Source organism: Euphorbia lathyris, chromosome 2 (assembly GCF_963576675.1).
Source record: "Euphorbia lathyris chromosome 2, ddEupLath1.1, whole genome shotgun sequence".
Taxonomy (NCBI): Eukaryota; Viridiplantae; Streptophyta; class Magnoliopsida; order Malpighiales; family Euphorbiaceae; genus Euphorbia; species Euphorbia lathyris.
This window is the reverse complement of record NC_088911.1, coordinates 76143660-76160131: the sequence shown is the minus strand read 5'-3', so window position 1 is coordinate 76160131 and position 16472 is coordinate 76143660. Positions and strand designations below refer to the sequence as shown.

Sequence of the window (16472 nt, the reverse complement as noted above, 5' to 3'; positions counted from 1 at the left end):
CAAGTCCAGTTCATCTACCAATGTTGAGTTAGTCACCAATTCTGAGCTTCAAGATTGCTTTACCAAGCTTCATGCTGAGCTGACCCACACACGTGACTTAGTATCTTCCTCCTCACAATGTACCATCGATCAACTAAGTGAAGCTGTTCGTCTGCTCAACCTTCACAAAACACCAATGGAAGTTGACCCAGTCTCCAACAGCGAACTCTTAAGTTTTTCAAAGGCCATCATGAAGGAGATGAGAATCAATAATGCCCAGCGCATATTCTACGACTCTGCCTTGCTTAAAATGTATCACCAATCCTTTGGTCAACTTACAAGTTCCCTCACCTGGCTGAGCAAATCTCATGAATGTCTGCTCAGCATGATCAGCAGTTCCCTTCGGGTTCCTCCACGTGTCCAGTGTGACAGTGTTCCTATCATTGACGGTCTGCGTGAAAGTACTTCGAGACTCCAGCGCTACGCAACTCATCTTTCCGCTCATGCTCGCACTGACACATTTGTGTATAAACCTGATGATGGCAAAACGGGGGAGACAAGTAGAACTTAGCCTGCAGATTATGCCTCAATGAGCAAAGATAAAGGCAAAGGAATAGCTAAAGCTGATCAAAAGAAGAAGAAGTAGATAAAGTCCACTAGATGTGTAGAACTTAGCATAGCAATTTTCAGAAATGTGCTTATCCTTTTTATCTATACTAAGTCCTATTCTTCTCAATATAAGTTGATTAAACTAAAATTGAACAAACAAGAAGTAAGGCATACTCAGTATATATGAGGAAATAGACTGAGTAACATATTTTTGAAAACTGACTTACATTCCCACAAAGTAAAATATCTTAAGAGTAAACGATTCAGAATTAAGACAAGATGTGCAAATCTTACGGGGGAGTCATGTCAAAAATATCAATCATGGGGTAACTTATAACTGAGTTCCATAACTATGTATTTTGCCAACATCAAAATGGGGGAGTTTGTTGAAGCACATTTCCACAAGATTTTGATTTGACAAAATCATCCATGATTAAGAGGCAATTAAATTTAAATGCTTTGATTTAATTGTACTAATGAGTTTGTTCAATATTGAGTGCAAATATATATATATATAAAGTAAGACAGGTTAAAAGTCAGCATAAAGCCAAAGCTGAGTGAAATGGAACTCAGCATGGGAGAACAAAGAAGCTGAGTAGAGTAGAACATGCATCATAAGCTTCCTTCTAAATCACCCGAACAAAGCTGACCAAAGCAGAAGACTCCTTCTTGAGAAAACATACAGAACGGAGCTGACTAAGAAATACCTCAGCATGAAACTTGTACATTCGACAGAAACGAACGAAGCTGAGTTACAGTCAGAATAAGAATGAAGGATTCGTTGACAAGAAGACAAAATCTGCCGATCCTCTGCACCAATAATTGAAACCTCGAAAATATAGAAGTCAAATTCCAAGAATCATGGGTCTATGGATAATTGGTAAAAGACAACTGACACAAAAGACAAGTCTTATGCAAGAAGACAAAGATCTGACGCCTGAAGCAAACAGAGAAAGGAAATGGCGGAACAGACTGAAGCTGACCAGAAGATGTCTGCTAAAAGAGTCGTTTTGGACTTAACGGCTAAATCACCTCAAATGATTTCAATCACCAGAAATTCATCTATAAAAGGACAATGGTGGTTCTTGGATAAGATACAACTACAGAAGCAATAAAAAGAAAAATCCAAGAGAGAAAGATATTCAAAGCACTCAAAAACAAGAAAGATCTTACACCAACTTTTCTATTCTTTGTGTAAATGCTAGATTGATTGTCTGTAATCATCTAAAGTGTTCTTTACCTGAAAAAGAACAAGTGTGTAATCAATAGTAATATTGAGAGGTATGTATTGAGTGTTTGGTTGTACGCATTCAGTGGTAGAAAAATCTAAGTACTCGGTTGTAGTGCTTAGTAGGAGTTGAGTAGACGAATAGAGGACGTACTCTTGCATACTCACTGCCTTGTAAAGGGTTTTGTGCTCTACCTTGAAAGAGCTCAGTATTGGATTGAAAATCCCAGGAGGAACTGGGGACTGGACGTAGGCAGAGAGGCCGAACCAGGATAAGTCGTGCTGAGTAACTTCTGAACTCTCTCTCAATATATATATATGTATGTGCATGTATTGTTAGTTATATTTACTCAGCTTATAAATTGTTAAAACTGAAACTGAGTAAATCTGAGTGCTGAGCTGGAAGCTGACCACAACAGTGTCAATTCCCAACTCACAAGTAAAGCAGTCTTAGTCAGCATCGTACTAAAACTGCCTTATTATACAATCAGCCGTGCTGACCAAAAGCTGAGCTGACTAACTCCTAAAATAACTTCAGGTCAGCATAATCAAAACGCAAAAAAAGTTATATTAGTTCCTAACCCCCCTTGGAACTAATTACTAGGGACCAACAGTAACATCCTTAATTTTGCTTAGAAATGAGATGATAAACGCCCTGAGCGATTTATATGCGCTAACTAAAAAGTGCAATAAGAAAGTAAAGGCACTCAGCAGGCGGTGTGATGAGATTGAAGAGGTCAAGCTGAGTGACCTCCGATATCTTCTCCAAGACAACTCAACTTTGCATAGTAACATAGAACTTGTGCATAAGTTTATCTCGGAGGTCCAATCAGATTCAAAGAAACTGAAAAAGGATGTCACTACCCTACAGAGCCAAATAAGAGGCTCAAATAAAAATAAATCTCATGCTGAGTACTCAAGTACTAGTCAGCATAAACAGTTCACACAGTGTGACTGTTGTGGGAAAAAGGGGCACACAAGAGAAGTGTGTTGGTACAATAAGCGGATTGTCCAATGTGACTTCTGCGGAAAGAAAGGACATACCACTAAGGTATGTTGGCATGCTCAGCACAATAATGCTGACCACACTCAACATCACCCTCAAAGGGTAATTCATTGTGACTTCTGTGGCAAAAGTGGCCACACTATAAAAGTATGTCGTCACAAATTAAAATATGACTTTGCACCTGTTTGTGCTAACAAACGAGGACCCAAAAAGAATTGAGTACCTAAAGATGAATAGTCTAAAATGCAGGTGAGCCTGAGATGCGTGGAGAAATAAAAAATGTGGTATATAGACAGCGCATGCTCGAGGCACATGACTGGTGATGAAACTCAATTCATCACACTAGAGATTAAACGAGGTGGAAGTGTAAGCTTTGGAGACAATAAGAAGGGTAAGATAGTCGGCTCAGGTACTATCGGAGGTAACCCTACTATTGTGTCAGTCTCCTTAGTTAAAGGTCTCAAATACAATCTGCTGAGTGTAGCTCAGCTTTGCAAGAGTGGCAGAAAGGTTGTATTTGATGATACTCAGTGTCAAATACTCGAGGGAAAAACAAACGAATTGATTTTAACTGCCCCTCGTGTAGACAATGTATACATGCTGAGTTTGGAAAAACAGTTTTCTAAAAATATATGCTTAGTGTCTAAAGAGGATAACTCCTGGCTATGGCATAGAAGACTTGGTCATGTAAGCATGGACCTTCTTGCCAAATTAGCTAGAAAGCAACTAGTTGAGGGATTGCCCAAACTTAAATTTGAAAAAGATCAATTGTGTAATGCTTGTCAGCAAGGTAAACAAACTAAGAAGTCATTTCAAAGTAAAAACATTGTCTCAACTAAGAGACCATTGGAATTACTACACTTGGATCTTTTCGGACCTGTCCAGCCACTCAGCTTGGGAGGTAAGAAATTTTCTTTGGTTATTATAGACGATTTTTCTCGGTACACTTGGATCATCTTGCTGAGTAGCAAGGATGAAACATTTGAGATGTTCACAACATTGATTAAGAAACTTGAAAATGACAAAGACCTAAGAGTAGCTCATATTAGAAGTGACAATGGTGGAGAATTCAAAAACCAACAGTTTGATGAATTTTGTGAAACCAGTGGTATTGACCACAACTTCTCTGCTCCTAGAACACCTCAACAAAATGGGGTTGTTGAAAGGAAGAATAGAACAATTGTCGAAATAGCTAGGACAATGCTGAGTGAAAATAGGCTTCCAAAGTATTTCTGGGGTGAAGCTGTCCACACAGCATGCTACATTCTCAATAGGGCTTTAGTTAGACCTATTCTTAAGAAAACCCCATATGAACTTTGGAAAGGACGAAAGCCCAACATTGGCTACTTTCGTGCCTTTGGGTGTAAATGTTTTATACTCAATACAAAAGATAATCTTGCAAAATTTGATGCTAAAGCTGACGAAGCGATCTTTTTAGGGTACTCAACTAACAGCAAAGCATATAGGGTGTATAATAAACGAACTCAGGTTGTAGAAGAGTCTGTCCATATTGAGTTCGATGAAGCTGACCCTGCAGGAAAATCAACTCAGCTCGATGAAGATGAACCAAGCTCAGCTTCCGCTGATCAAAATGGAGCCTCTGAGTCATCAATACAAGGGCTGACCAAAGGTAAGCAAGAAATTGAAATAATCTTTGCTGACCAATCTATTCCTGCAGAGATTGTAGAAACACATGTTCCAAACAACTCAGCATTGCCCAAAGAAATAAAAATCCCAAGAGGACATTTGGAGAAATCCATTCTTGATGCTGCTGACAACAAGCTGATGACAAGAGATCAGCTTAGGAAGTATCTCAGCAATGTTGCCTTCGTCTCAATACATGAGCCAAAGAATTTCGCTGATGCTGAGAACGATGAATATTGAATCAACGCTATGCAAGAAGAGCTTGATCAATTCACAAGAAATGAGGTATGGGATTTAGTACCTAGACCTAGGAATCAAAAGACCATAAGAACTAAGTGGGTTTTTAGAAATAAATTAGATGAGCTAGGCAACGTAGTCCGAAATAAAGCCCGACTTGTAGCCCAAGGCTATAGTCAGCAAGAGGGCATCGACTACGGTGAGACTTTTGCACCCGTTGCTAGGTTAGAGGCTATACGTATACTGTGTGCATATGCTAGCTATATGAATTTTAAGTTATATCAAATGGATGTTAAAAGTGCTTTTCTTAATGGCTTTATAAACGAAGAGGTATATGTTAGTCAGCCTCCAGGGTTTGAAGATCCAAAATTTCCAAACCACGTTTATAATCTCAAGAAGGCCTTATATGGCCTTAAGCAAGCACCACGTGCTTGGTATGAGAGGTTGACCAACTTCCTGCTGACTAGGAATTATGTCAGAGGCAACGCTGACACAACCTTGTTCATCAAGAAAAAGGGTAAACATACCCTGCTGGCACAAATTTACGTAGATGATATAATCTTTGGTGCTACTGATGAATCTTTGTGCAAAGAGTTTAGTAAACAGATGCAAACTGAGTTCGAAATGTCTATGATGGGAGAACTCAACTTCTTCCTTGGACTTCAAATCAAGCAAGGTAAGAACGGCATCTTCATTAGTCAGTCCAAATACGCCAAAGAAATGCTAAAGAAATTCGATATGGAAGATTGTAAACCCATATCAACCCCAATGGGTACTGATACTGTCCTATGCAAAGATGAGAAAGGTAAATCTGTAGATAGCAAACTATATCGAGGTATGATTGGCTCTCTACTTTACCTTACCGCTAGTAGACCTGATATTCAGTACTCAGTATGTTATTGTGCAAGATATCAAGCTGGCCCCAGGGAATCTCACTTAATAGCTGTAAAAAGAATTTTCAGATATTTGCAGAGCTCAATTAATGCAGGTTTATGGTATCCAACCTCAAATGACTTCACACTCATTGGATACACTGACGCTGACTATGGACGAGATAAGCTAGAGCGAAAAAGTACCTCGGGAGGATGTCACTTCCTTGGAAGCTGTGTAGTATCTTGGTTCAGCAAGAAGCAGTCATCAGTTGCCCTGTCTACAACTGAAGCTGAGTACGTAGCTGCTGGAAGCTGTGTTACACAAGTCCTATGGATTAAGCAACAGCTTGAGGATTATGGAGTCAAAACAGAAACAATTGAAGTCAAATGCGATAATAAAAGCGCCATTGACCTATCTAAAAATCCAATCCAACACAGCAGGATGAAGCATGTCAGCATAAGGCATCACTTCATTAGAGATCATGTACTCAAGGGTGAGATCAAGCTGACCTACGTTCCAACAGTTGAACAGCTTGCGGATATCTTCACCAAGCCTTTGGCTCGTGAGCAATTTAACATATTAAGGGAAGCTATCGATATGTCTAATCCTCTTCAATAATTCTATGTGCTTAATTGAATGTTGAGTGATTACCATACTGAGTGATTTGTGATAAATTAGTAACTGTTGCATGCTGAGTTAAAAATGACATGAAATCACTATATGCTGAGTAGACATACATGCTGAGTGATTATCCTAAGCTGAGTTACTAAGTTCACAAACAACTATCCTACGTAAAACTGACTACTCAAAGTTCCAAAACGTTTGATATTCCATATACTGAGTAAAGTTTCGTTGCGTAATTAATGCTAGCACGCGTATTAAATAGCCACCTAGGATAACGTAAGCAATAATCAGAAAACCCATGCGCCGAACGTGTCATAAATGCCAGAATCTCTGTCGGTTGATCATCTCGAGGTTAAACGGCTAGTTCAACGAATAGGATCAATTCGCACCTCTATAAATAGTGGAAGTATCCCCACTTATCACTCTTTACATTCGAAATCCTTGGCATTCAAATCCCTCTCTCTCTGAATTCCAAAATCCTCTAAAAGAATTCGTAATCATGACGAAATCCCAAAATCTTTCCGGTGGCGGTAACAACGATGACCACACCGACGAAAATCCTAAGTCTCTTCCCCAACAAGGTCAGCATGACCTAACTCCAAACAAGAACCCTAAAACTAACCTCGCAACCTCTTCAAAGAAGAAGAAGAAGGACAAGCAGCCAAATGAAAAATTCTTCGTTAAAGTGTACCCAAGCGTAAAGAATCATGAGGTTCTCAGATGTCGATGGTTCTCTCCAAGCTTCATAACAGATGAGCAACCGTTCTGTGAATGGATTGAGAAGAATGAATGGGCTGGACTCTTTTCACTTGCTGGTAGAACCTACCCTAGGTTAGTACGGGAATTTTACTCCAACCTCTGTGTTGATGGAAATGATGCTGACCATCTGGTAACCCACGTTAAAGGTAAGAAGCTAACGATTACCCCATCCTATCTCGCAACCTTACTAAATCTGCCAAACACCGGAACGGAATTCAGGACTACTAAGGAAAAGCTTGACCACACTGCAACGTTCTGCAAACCAGCAAAACATAAAGGAGAAATACCCAGTACATGCATGGGTCAAAATCAAAAGATGGCTCACTATCTCCTCACTAACTTCATCTTCCCAAAAATCAACTCTGCATCATCAGCTTCAAATTTTGAGCAGTGCTTCATTTGGCACATGTTGACCTACAACCCACTCAATATGCCCGTATTCCTGGTAGGAGCACTTCAACGGAGTACTATCAAGCTCAGGCTGGGTTCTCTTATAACCAGAATCCTCGAAGATCATCAAATTGACTTGATTAATGAAACAGAAACCGTGGGAACTGAAATCACGGCTGCTTTGTTGTTTGGGTTAGTATATGACCAACCTATCAAGCCCAAGAAGGGAAAAGGGGTCATCGAGGAAGGTCAGGAGGAAGAGGATGATGAGCAACCTCATGAAGAGAACATTGCTATAGCCGAACCTGCTGACCAAACCAAGCGAGAGAAGAAACGGAAAGCAATCCAAACCAACTCAAAAGATGTTGATGCTGTCCCCAAGAAAATCCGGGTTGTGTCAAAGGGAAAGCAAGTTAATGCTGAGCAGGCTAAGTCAGCAGAGAAAAGAAAGAGGCAGGATGAGCCTGAGGAACTAGAAAGTGAGGAAACCCCTCTGAAGAAGAAAAAGAAAAATGCTGACCTGAGTCTAGTGGATGATGTCCCTCTCGGCTTTGCAGCTCCTGATGATTCCCGCTTCATCAGAAGCCAAGAGATTGACCTTGAGAAAATTCCTGCTGATAAAGAAGCAGAAGAACTAAGCAATAATGAAGGTCAGTATGATAACGATGAGGATGTTGAGCAACATCAAGAAGCTCATGATGAGCAAGAACAAACAGGGAATATTGAGCAAGATGAAAATCCAGCTGTACAGAGTAAGACAGTTGATGCGGAGCTCACAGAGCAAGAACGAGTCATGGAAAGTCTCAACGCTAATCTCGAGGAAGAGTCATCTCTTGATTCCATTCCTGCTGACCCTTCCCCTCCAAGGACCAAAAAGTTGAAAAGGCTTAAGAAGAAGGCCTACAAATCTCCAGTCATTGATCTCCTGGATGATTTGCCTCTGATGGATGAAATCACTGACCTCACAGCTACTCAATTTAAGTTCTTCTCAACACATCCTGAGCCCTCTACACAGGAAAAACAAGCCTCTGTTACTCATGTTGAGCAACATGCCAAGACTCCAGAAAATCCAAACCAAGCCGAGCAACAGCTCGAAGTCCTAGCTGATCAAGGAGACAAGCAAGCTAAGGAAAATCCTGCTCAACCTGAGGTGCCTCTTCCTACACCAACTCAAGTCCATGTTGAGCAGGTCAATATCTCTGCAGATCCACCTCCTTCCCATCACATTTCGCAGAATATTGAGCAGTCAGTTCCTGCTGCTAATCAAAATCAAAGTCCAGTTGCTGACCATACTGGCACTTCCACTCAAGGACAACACCACACACCTCCTCCATCTGGTGCCACTAGAATCCCGGCCACTGAGCTAAATCCTGAGGCACAATTTGCCTATCTTCATGCAACTGAGTCTGGACATCGCATCATTGACTCGGCTCAACATCTTCTCCAGGATTTACACACTTCTCATGCCAATGCTGCTGGGTCTGCCAATGCTGAATCACAAGACTTCTCGTCTGTCACTCAGCTTCTCAACGAGATCAAGAATCTCAAAGATTTAGTAAGTGTCATGACCTCGGTCCAAACACAGCAACCCAAGCAAGAATCATTTGCCAAGCTGACCAAGCTAATATTGATGATGGTGAATCATATGAATTCACTTCAGGGACAAATCAACGCTCTACCTACAGTCAACATGGGCTATGCTACCTCTGCTGAGTTAGGTCATTATTTTACCAAGTTGTCTTCTGAGCTGACTGGTACTCGTGAACTTCTTTCCTCATCTTCCCAATGTTCGATGGATGAAATTAGCGAAGCTGTCCGTCTTCTAAACCTGAGTAAAGAGGAAATGGAAACTGACGTGGTGAAAACCAATACTATCCTCCAGACTACTCAGAGCTTATTTAGACATGTGCGTCACACAAACGCTCAGCGTGATATCTACGACAAGGCTGTACTTCGAATGTATCATCAATCTTATGCCCAGCTAACTGACGCAATATCTTGGCTAACTAAGTCACAGGAATACATGCTCAGCATGATCAGCGCATCTATTCGCGTCCCTGGTACAGTTCTGGATGATGGAGTCCCAGTGCTTGATGGGTTATTTGAAAGCACGAAACGTCTAAAGGCATATTCGGTCAAGCTGACTCGTGCTGCTCTCAATGACACCTTCATTGCTCCTCCGCCTGATGGTGGAAAAACGGGAGAGAAAGCACAAGCTGATGGAACTCAGCCAAAGGCAGGAGAAGCTTCAGGCAGTAAGCAAAAGAGGAAAGACAAAGGCAAAGGGGTAGCTCAAGATTAGCTTTAAAAAATTGCCCTGTGTATTTTGTATGCTGACCATGTATAACATCTTAAGCATCTTTTATTCACATTGTTTTTAATTAGTGATGCTTACTTTTATACTATATGCTGATCTGTCTAAAATTGAACAAACAAATAAATTCAAATTAAAAATATACTCAGTACACATTAACTCTGATACATCCACACATAAACTCTGATACAAAAACTATTCATATATCAAACTGAGTAAACATTGAACTCTTCTGAAAATTGACCTAGGTTCATCTGAATTAGATTTTAGAAAGTCCAGGATTGAACTAAGTCGGTATAAACATGTCTTCTTTTAGTACTCAATTAAATCTTAGAAGGTTTAGAGTTAAGTTAAGACAATGTATGCAACCCTTACGGGGGAGTCATTTCAGAAGAATAAAATGTAATTCAATCATGGGGAATTTCAATACTGAGTTCCATAAATTAAATATTTTGCCAACATCAAAATGGGGGAGTTTGTTGAAACACCTTTCCACAAGATTTTGATTTGACAAAATCATTTAAGTTTAATCCATGATTAAGAGACAATTAAATTTAAGTGCTTTGATTTAATTGTACTAATCCGTTTGTTCAATATTGAGTATAAATATAAATGAAAAAGGAAATAAAAATTAAGACAGGTCAAAGTCAGCATGAGAATACAACACAAGCTGAGTGAAGAGCAACTCAGCACAAGAGAAGATAAGTCATCTTCAAAACAACAGCTTAAGATTGAAGCTGATCAAAGAAGCTGAGTGGAACGGAACTCAGCATAAAAGAAGTCTGCTTCAGAACTAGATCTTGCAGAACGAAGCTGACCATTGAAGCTGAGTGAAAAAAAACTCAGTATAAGATTTGGTGACAATCAAAGACAATGACTAGCGAAGTAAAGCTGAGTGATCTTCAGGACAACATGTATGATATGTTAGCTAAAAGACAAATCCGACAACTGTCTGCACCAATAATCGAAGCCTTGGAATTATGCAAAAGCCAAATTCCGAGATGCATGGGTCAATTGTTCTCTGCTATAAGACAAACTGCCGCAAAAAGACAAAGCCTGTAGGAAGAAGACAAGCCTGACATCTGAAGAAATCAGAAAACAAGATTGGCCTTCACGTCTGAAGCTGACCAGAAGCTTGTCCCCCAAAAGAGCCGTTTTGGATTCAACGGACAAATTAAATTCAAATCATTTGATCCTCAAGGTTCAACTATAAAAGGACAAGCAATTCTCTTGGATCATTGCCGAATTACAGAATATACAAGAGAGAAAAATCCAAGCTCAAAGCACTCAAAAACAAGAAAGAAATCTTACACCCACTTTCTATTCCTTGTGTAAATGCTAGATTGATTATTTTGTAATCATCTAAAGTGTTTTTTATCTGAAAAAGAGCAAATTGTATCAATTGTGAATTGAGAGTGTTGTGCTGAGTATTTGGTTGTAAATACTCAGTGGTGGAGAAATCTAGGTGTTGGGTTGTAGCACTTAGTAGGAGTTGAGTAAACGAATAGAGGAATGTACTCTTGCATATTCAGCTGCCTTGTAACTGGTTTGTGCTCTACCTTTAAAGGGCTCAGTATTGGATTCTAAAAGCCCGGACGACTCTGGGGACTGGACGTAAGCAGAGAGGCCGAACCAGGATAAGTGATACTGAGTAATTTCTAACTCTCTTAAATATATGTATATGTGCATGTGTTGCTTGTTATATCTACTCAGCATATAAACTGTTTAAAGCTGACACTGAGTAAATTAGAGTGTTGAGTTGGAAGCTGACCACAAAAGTGTCAATTCCCAACTCTCAAGTGAAACAGCCTTAGTCAGCATCTGACTAAAGCTGTCTTACATTAAGATCGGCTAAGCGGACCAAAGCTGAGTTAATAAACTCACCAAAATTATCAAGTCAGCAAGATTAATTAGAACGAAAAAGTTACATTAGTTCCTAACCTCCCCCCCCCCCCCCCCTTTGAACTAATCGCACGGGACCAACAACTTTTTCACCTGTTGTCAAGCTAACCACTGTTAGACTTGTTCTTACTATAGCAGCTATTAACAATTGGTCCCTTTACCAATGTGATGTTAATAATGCTTTTCTGCATGGTTTTTTGGATGAGGAAGTTTACATGAAACCTCCTCCAGGTTTATCTTTACCTGAACCAAACCTTGTTTGCAAACTTGAAAAATCCATTTATGGATTAAAACAAGCCAGCAAACAATGGTTTGCCAGGCTTTCTTCTTTTCTAATTCAACATCATTATCAACAATCTTCTGCTGACCATAGTATGTTTACTAAAATGGTTAATGGTAAAAGTTGTATCTTGTTGATATATGTTGATGACATTATATTAACTGATACAGATCAACAAGAGATTGATAGTATTAAACAGTTACTTGATTTAGAATTTAAAATCAAAGATTTAGGTGACCTGAAATACTTTCTTGGATTGGAAATTGCTAGGTCAGCAAAGGGCATTAATATTTCTCAGCGAAAATACACTCTTGATATTCTTTCTGATGCAGGTTTGCTAGCTGCTAGACCTGTTTCCACTCCTATGGATCCAACTCTGAGATTGACAAAAGAAGAAGGCACAGCTCTCCAGGATCCTACTTCTTACAGAAAGCTCATTGGCAGACTCATCTACCTCACTAATACAAGACCAGACATCACTTTTGCTGTCAACACTCTAAGTCAGTTCCTCTCTAAACCAACTGACATACATTACAAAGCAGCCTTGAGAATTCTCCATTATCTCAAACAAGATCCAGGCAAATGGCTGTTTTACTCCTCTACTTCTCCTCTTCAACTACAAGCTTTTTCAGATGATGATTGGGCTACATGCCTTGACACAAGAAGATCTATTACAGGCTTTTGTGTCTTCTTAGGTACCTCTTTCATTAGTTGGAAGAGTAAGAAACAACTGTTTCTAAATCCTCATCAGAATCAGAATATCGTGCAATGTCCTCTGTTTCTAGTGAAATACAATGGCTTCAATATCTTTTCCAAGCCCTTAATATTCCTCATCCTCAACCAACACCTTTGTTCTGTGATAATCTTTCTGCTCTCTATACTGTCAAGAACTCTACTTTCCATGAACACACAAAACACATCGAATTAGATTGCCATTTTGTGCGTGAAAAATTCCTTTATTGCCTTATCAAACCTTTAGCCATTTCTACTATTTTCAAAATTGCTGACATTTTTACTAAACCTCTTCCACCAAAATCTTTCTCTGTTCTTACTTGTAAGGTGGGTGTACAATCAATATACCTTCCAACTTGAGAGGAGTAACAAGACTCAAGGATCCGTTTGTAATTATTTATATTGAACAGGGGCATTTAAGTACTTTCATCATGTTAATTAGAAAATATCCGTTGTAATTGAACGAATATGTAAAGGATAGTTAGAGTTAGTTTTAGGTTAAGAAAAATTTGGGGATTTTCTATTTTGTAAGCTTCATTCCATTGTTCTGGAATTCAAGGTTCATCTATTCAATGTTTATCATTCCTTTATTCAATTCTAATAGAAATCATGTAACAATTATGATTCGGACTAGGCTAAAAGGAAATGTATTAGCAAGCTAATACAAGGCTCAATTCCACAAAGACCAACTTTTTTTTATGAATAGCCCAAAGAACTAAGCGCTTCTCAAAGGGATGAAAAGGTGTTTAAGCTAGAAACTATTTATTCTCTCTATATATTTTCTAGTACACAAAGAGCTCATCCCGGCGCAGGCAGCGTCCTCATCCAGATAGACCTCTAATACATTTTTCTTCAAAGAAGCTTATTCTCCTCCAGTAGTTGCTAATTTGTCCACCAAAATATTTTCATTCATCAATTTCCTTTCTGGGAACTAACAAAATCCTATCAATATCCTCTTCAAACTATGACAAATGAATCGGAATATTCCAATAAATTAACAAAGCAAAAACACTATCGTTGTTTAGCAACTAGTTATACAATTACGTAAGTTCAATTAAAGTAGGATTCTAACACAACAGGAGTGTTTCTATGTACAGAAGCAAATTTAAAATATTATCACCAAAATTTTGATCTGTACATAAGATTACAATTAAAAGACAATAATCGTGTTAATGATGACCAAAGCTAAGAACACTTAACATCTGGATGCCACGTATGCATGAGAATGTTTTACCATTGAAACATACCATGGACTCTTATCATATGCCATTGTTGGCGTTGTTTCCAGCAAGAATTAGAGAAATTTCCAATCCTCGGCTGAAGGCTTGGTTGAACATGAGCCTGGTTTGGAATGTTGATACAAATGGAAACCACGAAAATAAGGCTATTGGAATAAAGATAATCATTCCCATCCCAGCATCATATAGGCGGGCAATTGAACGGATGGATTTCCATAATCCAAGTTTCTTCATCAGAGGCTTCCATGCAGCAGCAATCTGAAAATAAAATAACACTCCTATCATTAAAATGAGTTGGTAAAGAAGCACACTGTGCAGTCCACAATAGACATTCTCAATCTAAGATTCACCTTTCTGTAAGTAACATTCAACCTCAAAAGCTTATGCTGATAGGTAAGGTTCCAAGAATAGTTTTATCATTTCTAACACACCGCCGATGTGAATTCCCTTAGGGCTTGAAGCATACAAGCATAGACTCGCTTACATTATTCTGAAATTTATTCAATAAACCGGGTTGCTAGGACTCGAACTCTAGACTTCTTGGTCTAAGCGAGTCTGGTACCATGTCGAACAATCATTCAATCCAAAAGCTTATGCTGATAGCCAAGGTTCCAAGAGTAGGTTTTTTATTATTATTATATTTGACAAAGCTCAATTCAATAAGATACTTGTGATCGAGTTCAAGCCTCACACAATTACATATAAAGCTAGAATAAGCTCCAACCTACGAGTTGGAATTTATATCTCTTAGGATACAGTAAATTGGTATCATTATTTAAATACCATATATAACAAATGAAATAAACAGAAACTCAGCTACACTTAAGGAAGCGAGCTACTCAAAAGTAGAACCAATATTCAAATAGTTTGCAATGCAGCATTACTAGTTTATACTCCAGCATGACGAACACCAAGATTGTGAAAAGCAGGCGCACTTAATATAACAACACCTTGAAGGACTCGACTCCAAGTATACCATTCATGATAAAAAGAATTTGGATGAAGTGTCAATTTTCCCATTCGACTTGGCTCACAGGATTGAGTTCTAAAATGAACTCTGGGTATCAATTATTCCCAAACAAGACATATTTGGTCAAATTAGTGCAGAAGTAACATATGTAAACATATAATTTATGGCTTTTAGACATGTTATTTTTTTGACACACCTTTATGGATTAATTTGACAAAAAAAAGACGAGTTGAAGGACCAAATTATTAAACTAAGTTGATTTTTGGGCAAATTGACTCGGCGAACCAAATTAACAGCCAAATTGACCCTTTATCAATAAGAATTTTGTCCATGAAAATTATGTTGATCTAATACGAGTAGACCCATAAAGCACGATTAAGATTTTTGAAATGCAAAGAGCCTAGAGACATTGTTTTTCTAGTAAGAATTCATCACATTTCATAAGATAAAACATTAAGAAAAATACACTCGAGTTTATGAGAACTCACAGATAGAATTCCCCATCCAGTAGGTATAAATGCTAGGATGCAAGCAAAAATGTCTGCAACTGACAAATCTGTTAAAATAACTGCAACAGCCAAACCCGCGAACGCCAACAAGAAGGAGACTCCTTGGATGAACCGCAGCAAAAGCTGAAAATTGACAGATATCTTCTGACTGAAGGTGAATACCTGTGAAACGCAACAGCGTTTATTAATATCCAAACCATATGCAAAGGCACAACAACATTTATTCCCAATGATCGGGGTTTAATAAGTCATAATATTGCACCTTGAAAAGGATTATAAGCACAGCCAGAACAATCCATGAAAACCCATACACCTAGACCAAATATCAACCAGAAAGAATTAAGATCTCCATCGAGTGGATAAAAAGAAGATAGCAGTAGAAAAACTGGAGATAGGATACTCCAGACAAAGAAGTCAATAAAGTAGTATCACAGTTATGATGTAGAATTAATGAAAATGTAGCATATAATATGAATGATCCAAGGAGAGCTGTTACCGATAATGATGTATTGTTTCCTTGTATATCTAACTTGTAGACAATACCATACTGGAATATAAAGAATCTCAGACTTAAAATAGTTTCCATTATCCTCCCACCGAACGTTCGAATATGTGCCTGCAGAGTAACATTTGGGATCATCCAAATGAATCAATGTCAATAAATAATAACAGCAAATGAAAAATTAAAATAAATAAATAAAAAATTAACCATATGAGAATTGCATGGTGTAACAGACCATGTAATACACTAGAATACATGGGATACCATGTAGATTAAGAGCCTACATGAATATATTTTATTTAAGAGCAATACACATATATATACAAGGTTCTCCTTCAATCAAGGAGACAAACTGACCCTACCAGCAGCTCTAGCAGTCCTACAGCAGCCTTAGGCATGCTATTCATTAATTACATTGACTTATTTTGTAACATTCCCCCTCAAGCTGAAGCATGGATTTTAATCATGCTTAACTTGCTAAAGATATAGATAACATAGTCTTCCAAACAATACAACTGAAAACAAAAAGCTTAAGATACTTTAGAATATAAAGTATAATCCTGGAGACGCAACTCAGAAGAACAAATCGGTCAGGCAGAAGGTAGACGACGAGACAACAACGGAACAACAATCCTCGTTGGAAACGGAAAAGCAGAACCCATTTAAAATATCATCA

The 16472-nt window shown here is 38.6% G+C and overlaps 1 protein-coding gene across 1 annotated transcript; it reads right to left on the bottom strand.

Moving 5' to 3' along the window:
- Positions 1 to 13542: 13542 nt before the first annotated feature.
- Positions 13543 to 15949, bottom strand: LOC136218639 (callose synthase 9-like). The gene is made up of 4 exons (XM_066005655.1): positions 15791 to 15949; positions 15557 to 15607; positions 15274 to 15456; positions 13543 to 14073 (listed from the first exon to the last, which is right to left on the bottom strand). Exons 1-4 carry the CDS (start codon positions 15932 to 15934, stop codon positions 13837 to 13839), a joined length of 615 nt encoding a protein of 204 aa, XP_065861727.1. The 5' UTR covers positions 15935 to 15949; the 3' UTR covers positions 13543 to 13836.
- Between the last annotated feature and the right edge of the window lie 523 nt (positions 15950 to 16472).

What these genes read in the sequence shown, in the direction of transcription:
- LOC136218639 (XM_066005655.1), bottom strand. Translation starts at nt 15,934, where the DNA reads ATGATCCCAAATGTTACTCTGCAGGCACATATTCGAACGTTCGGTGGG. An exon ending in TGCTTATAATCCTTTTCAAG is followed by an intron (nt 15,457 to 15,556) that starts GTGCAATATTAT and finishes TGCGTTTCACAG; the next exon opens with GTATTCACCTTCAGTCAGAA. An exon ending in CTGGATGGGGAATTCTATCT is followed by an intron (nt 14,074 to 15,273) that starts GTGAGTTCTCAT and finishes TTTTATTTTCAG; the next exon opens with ATTGCTGCTGCATGGAAGCC.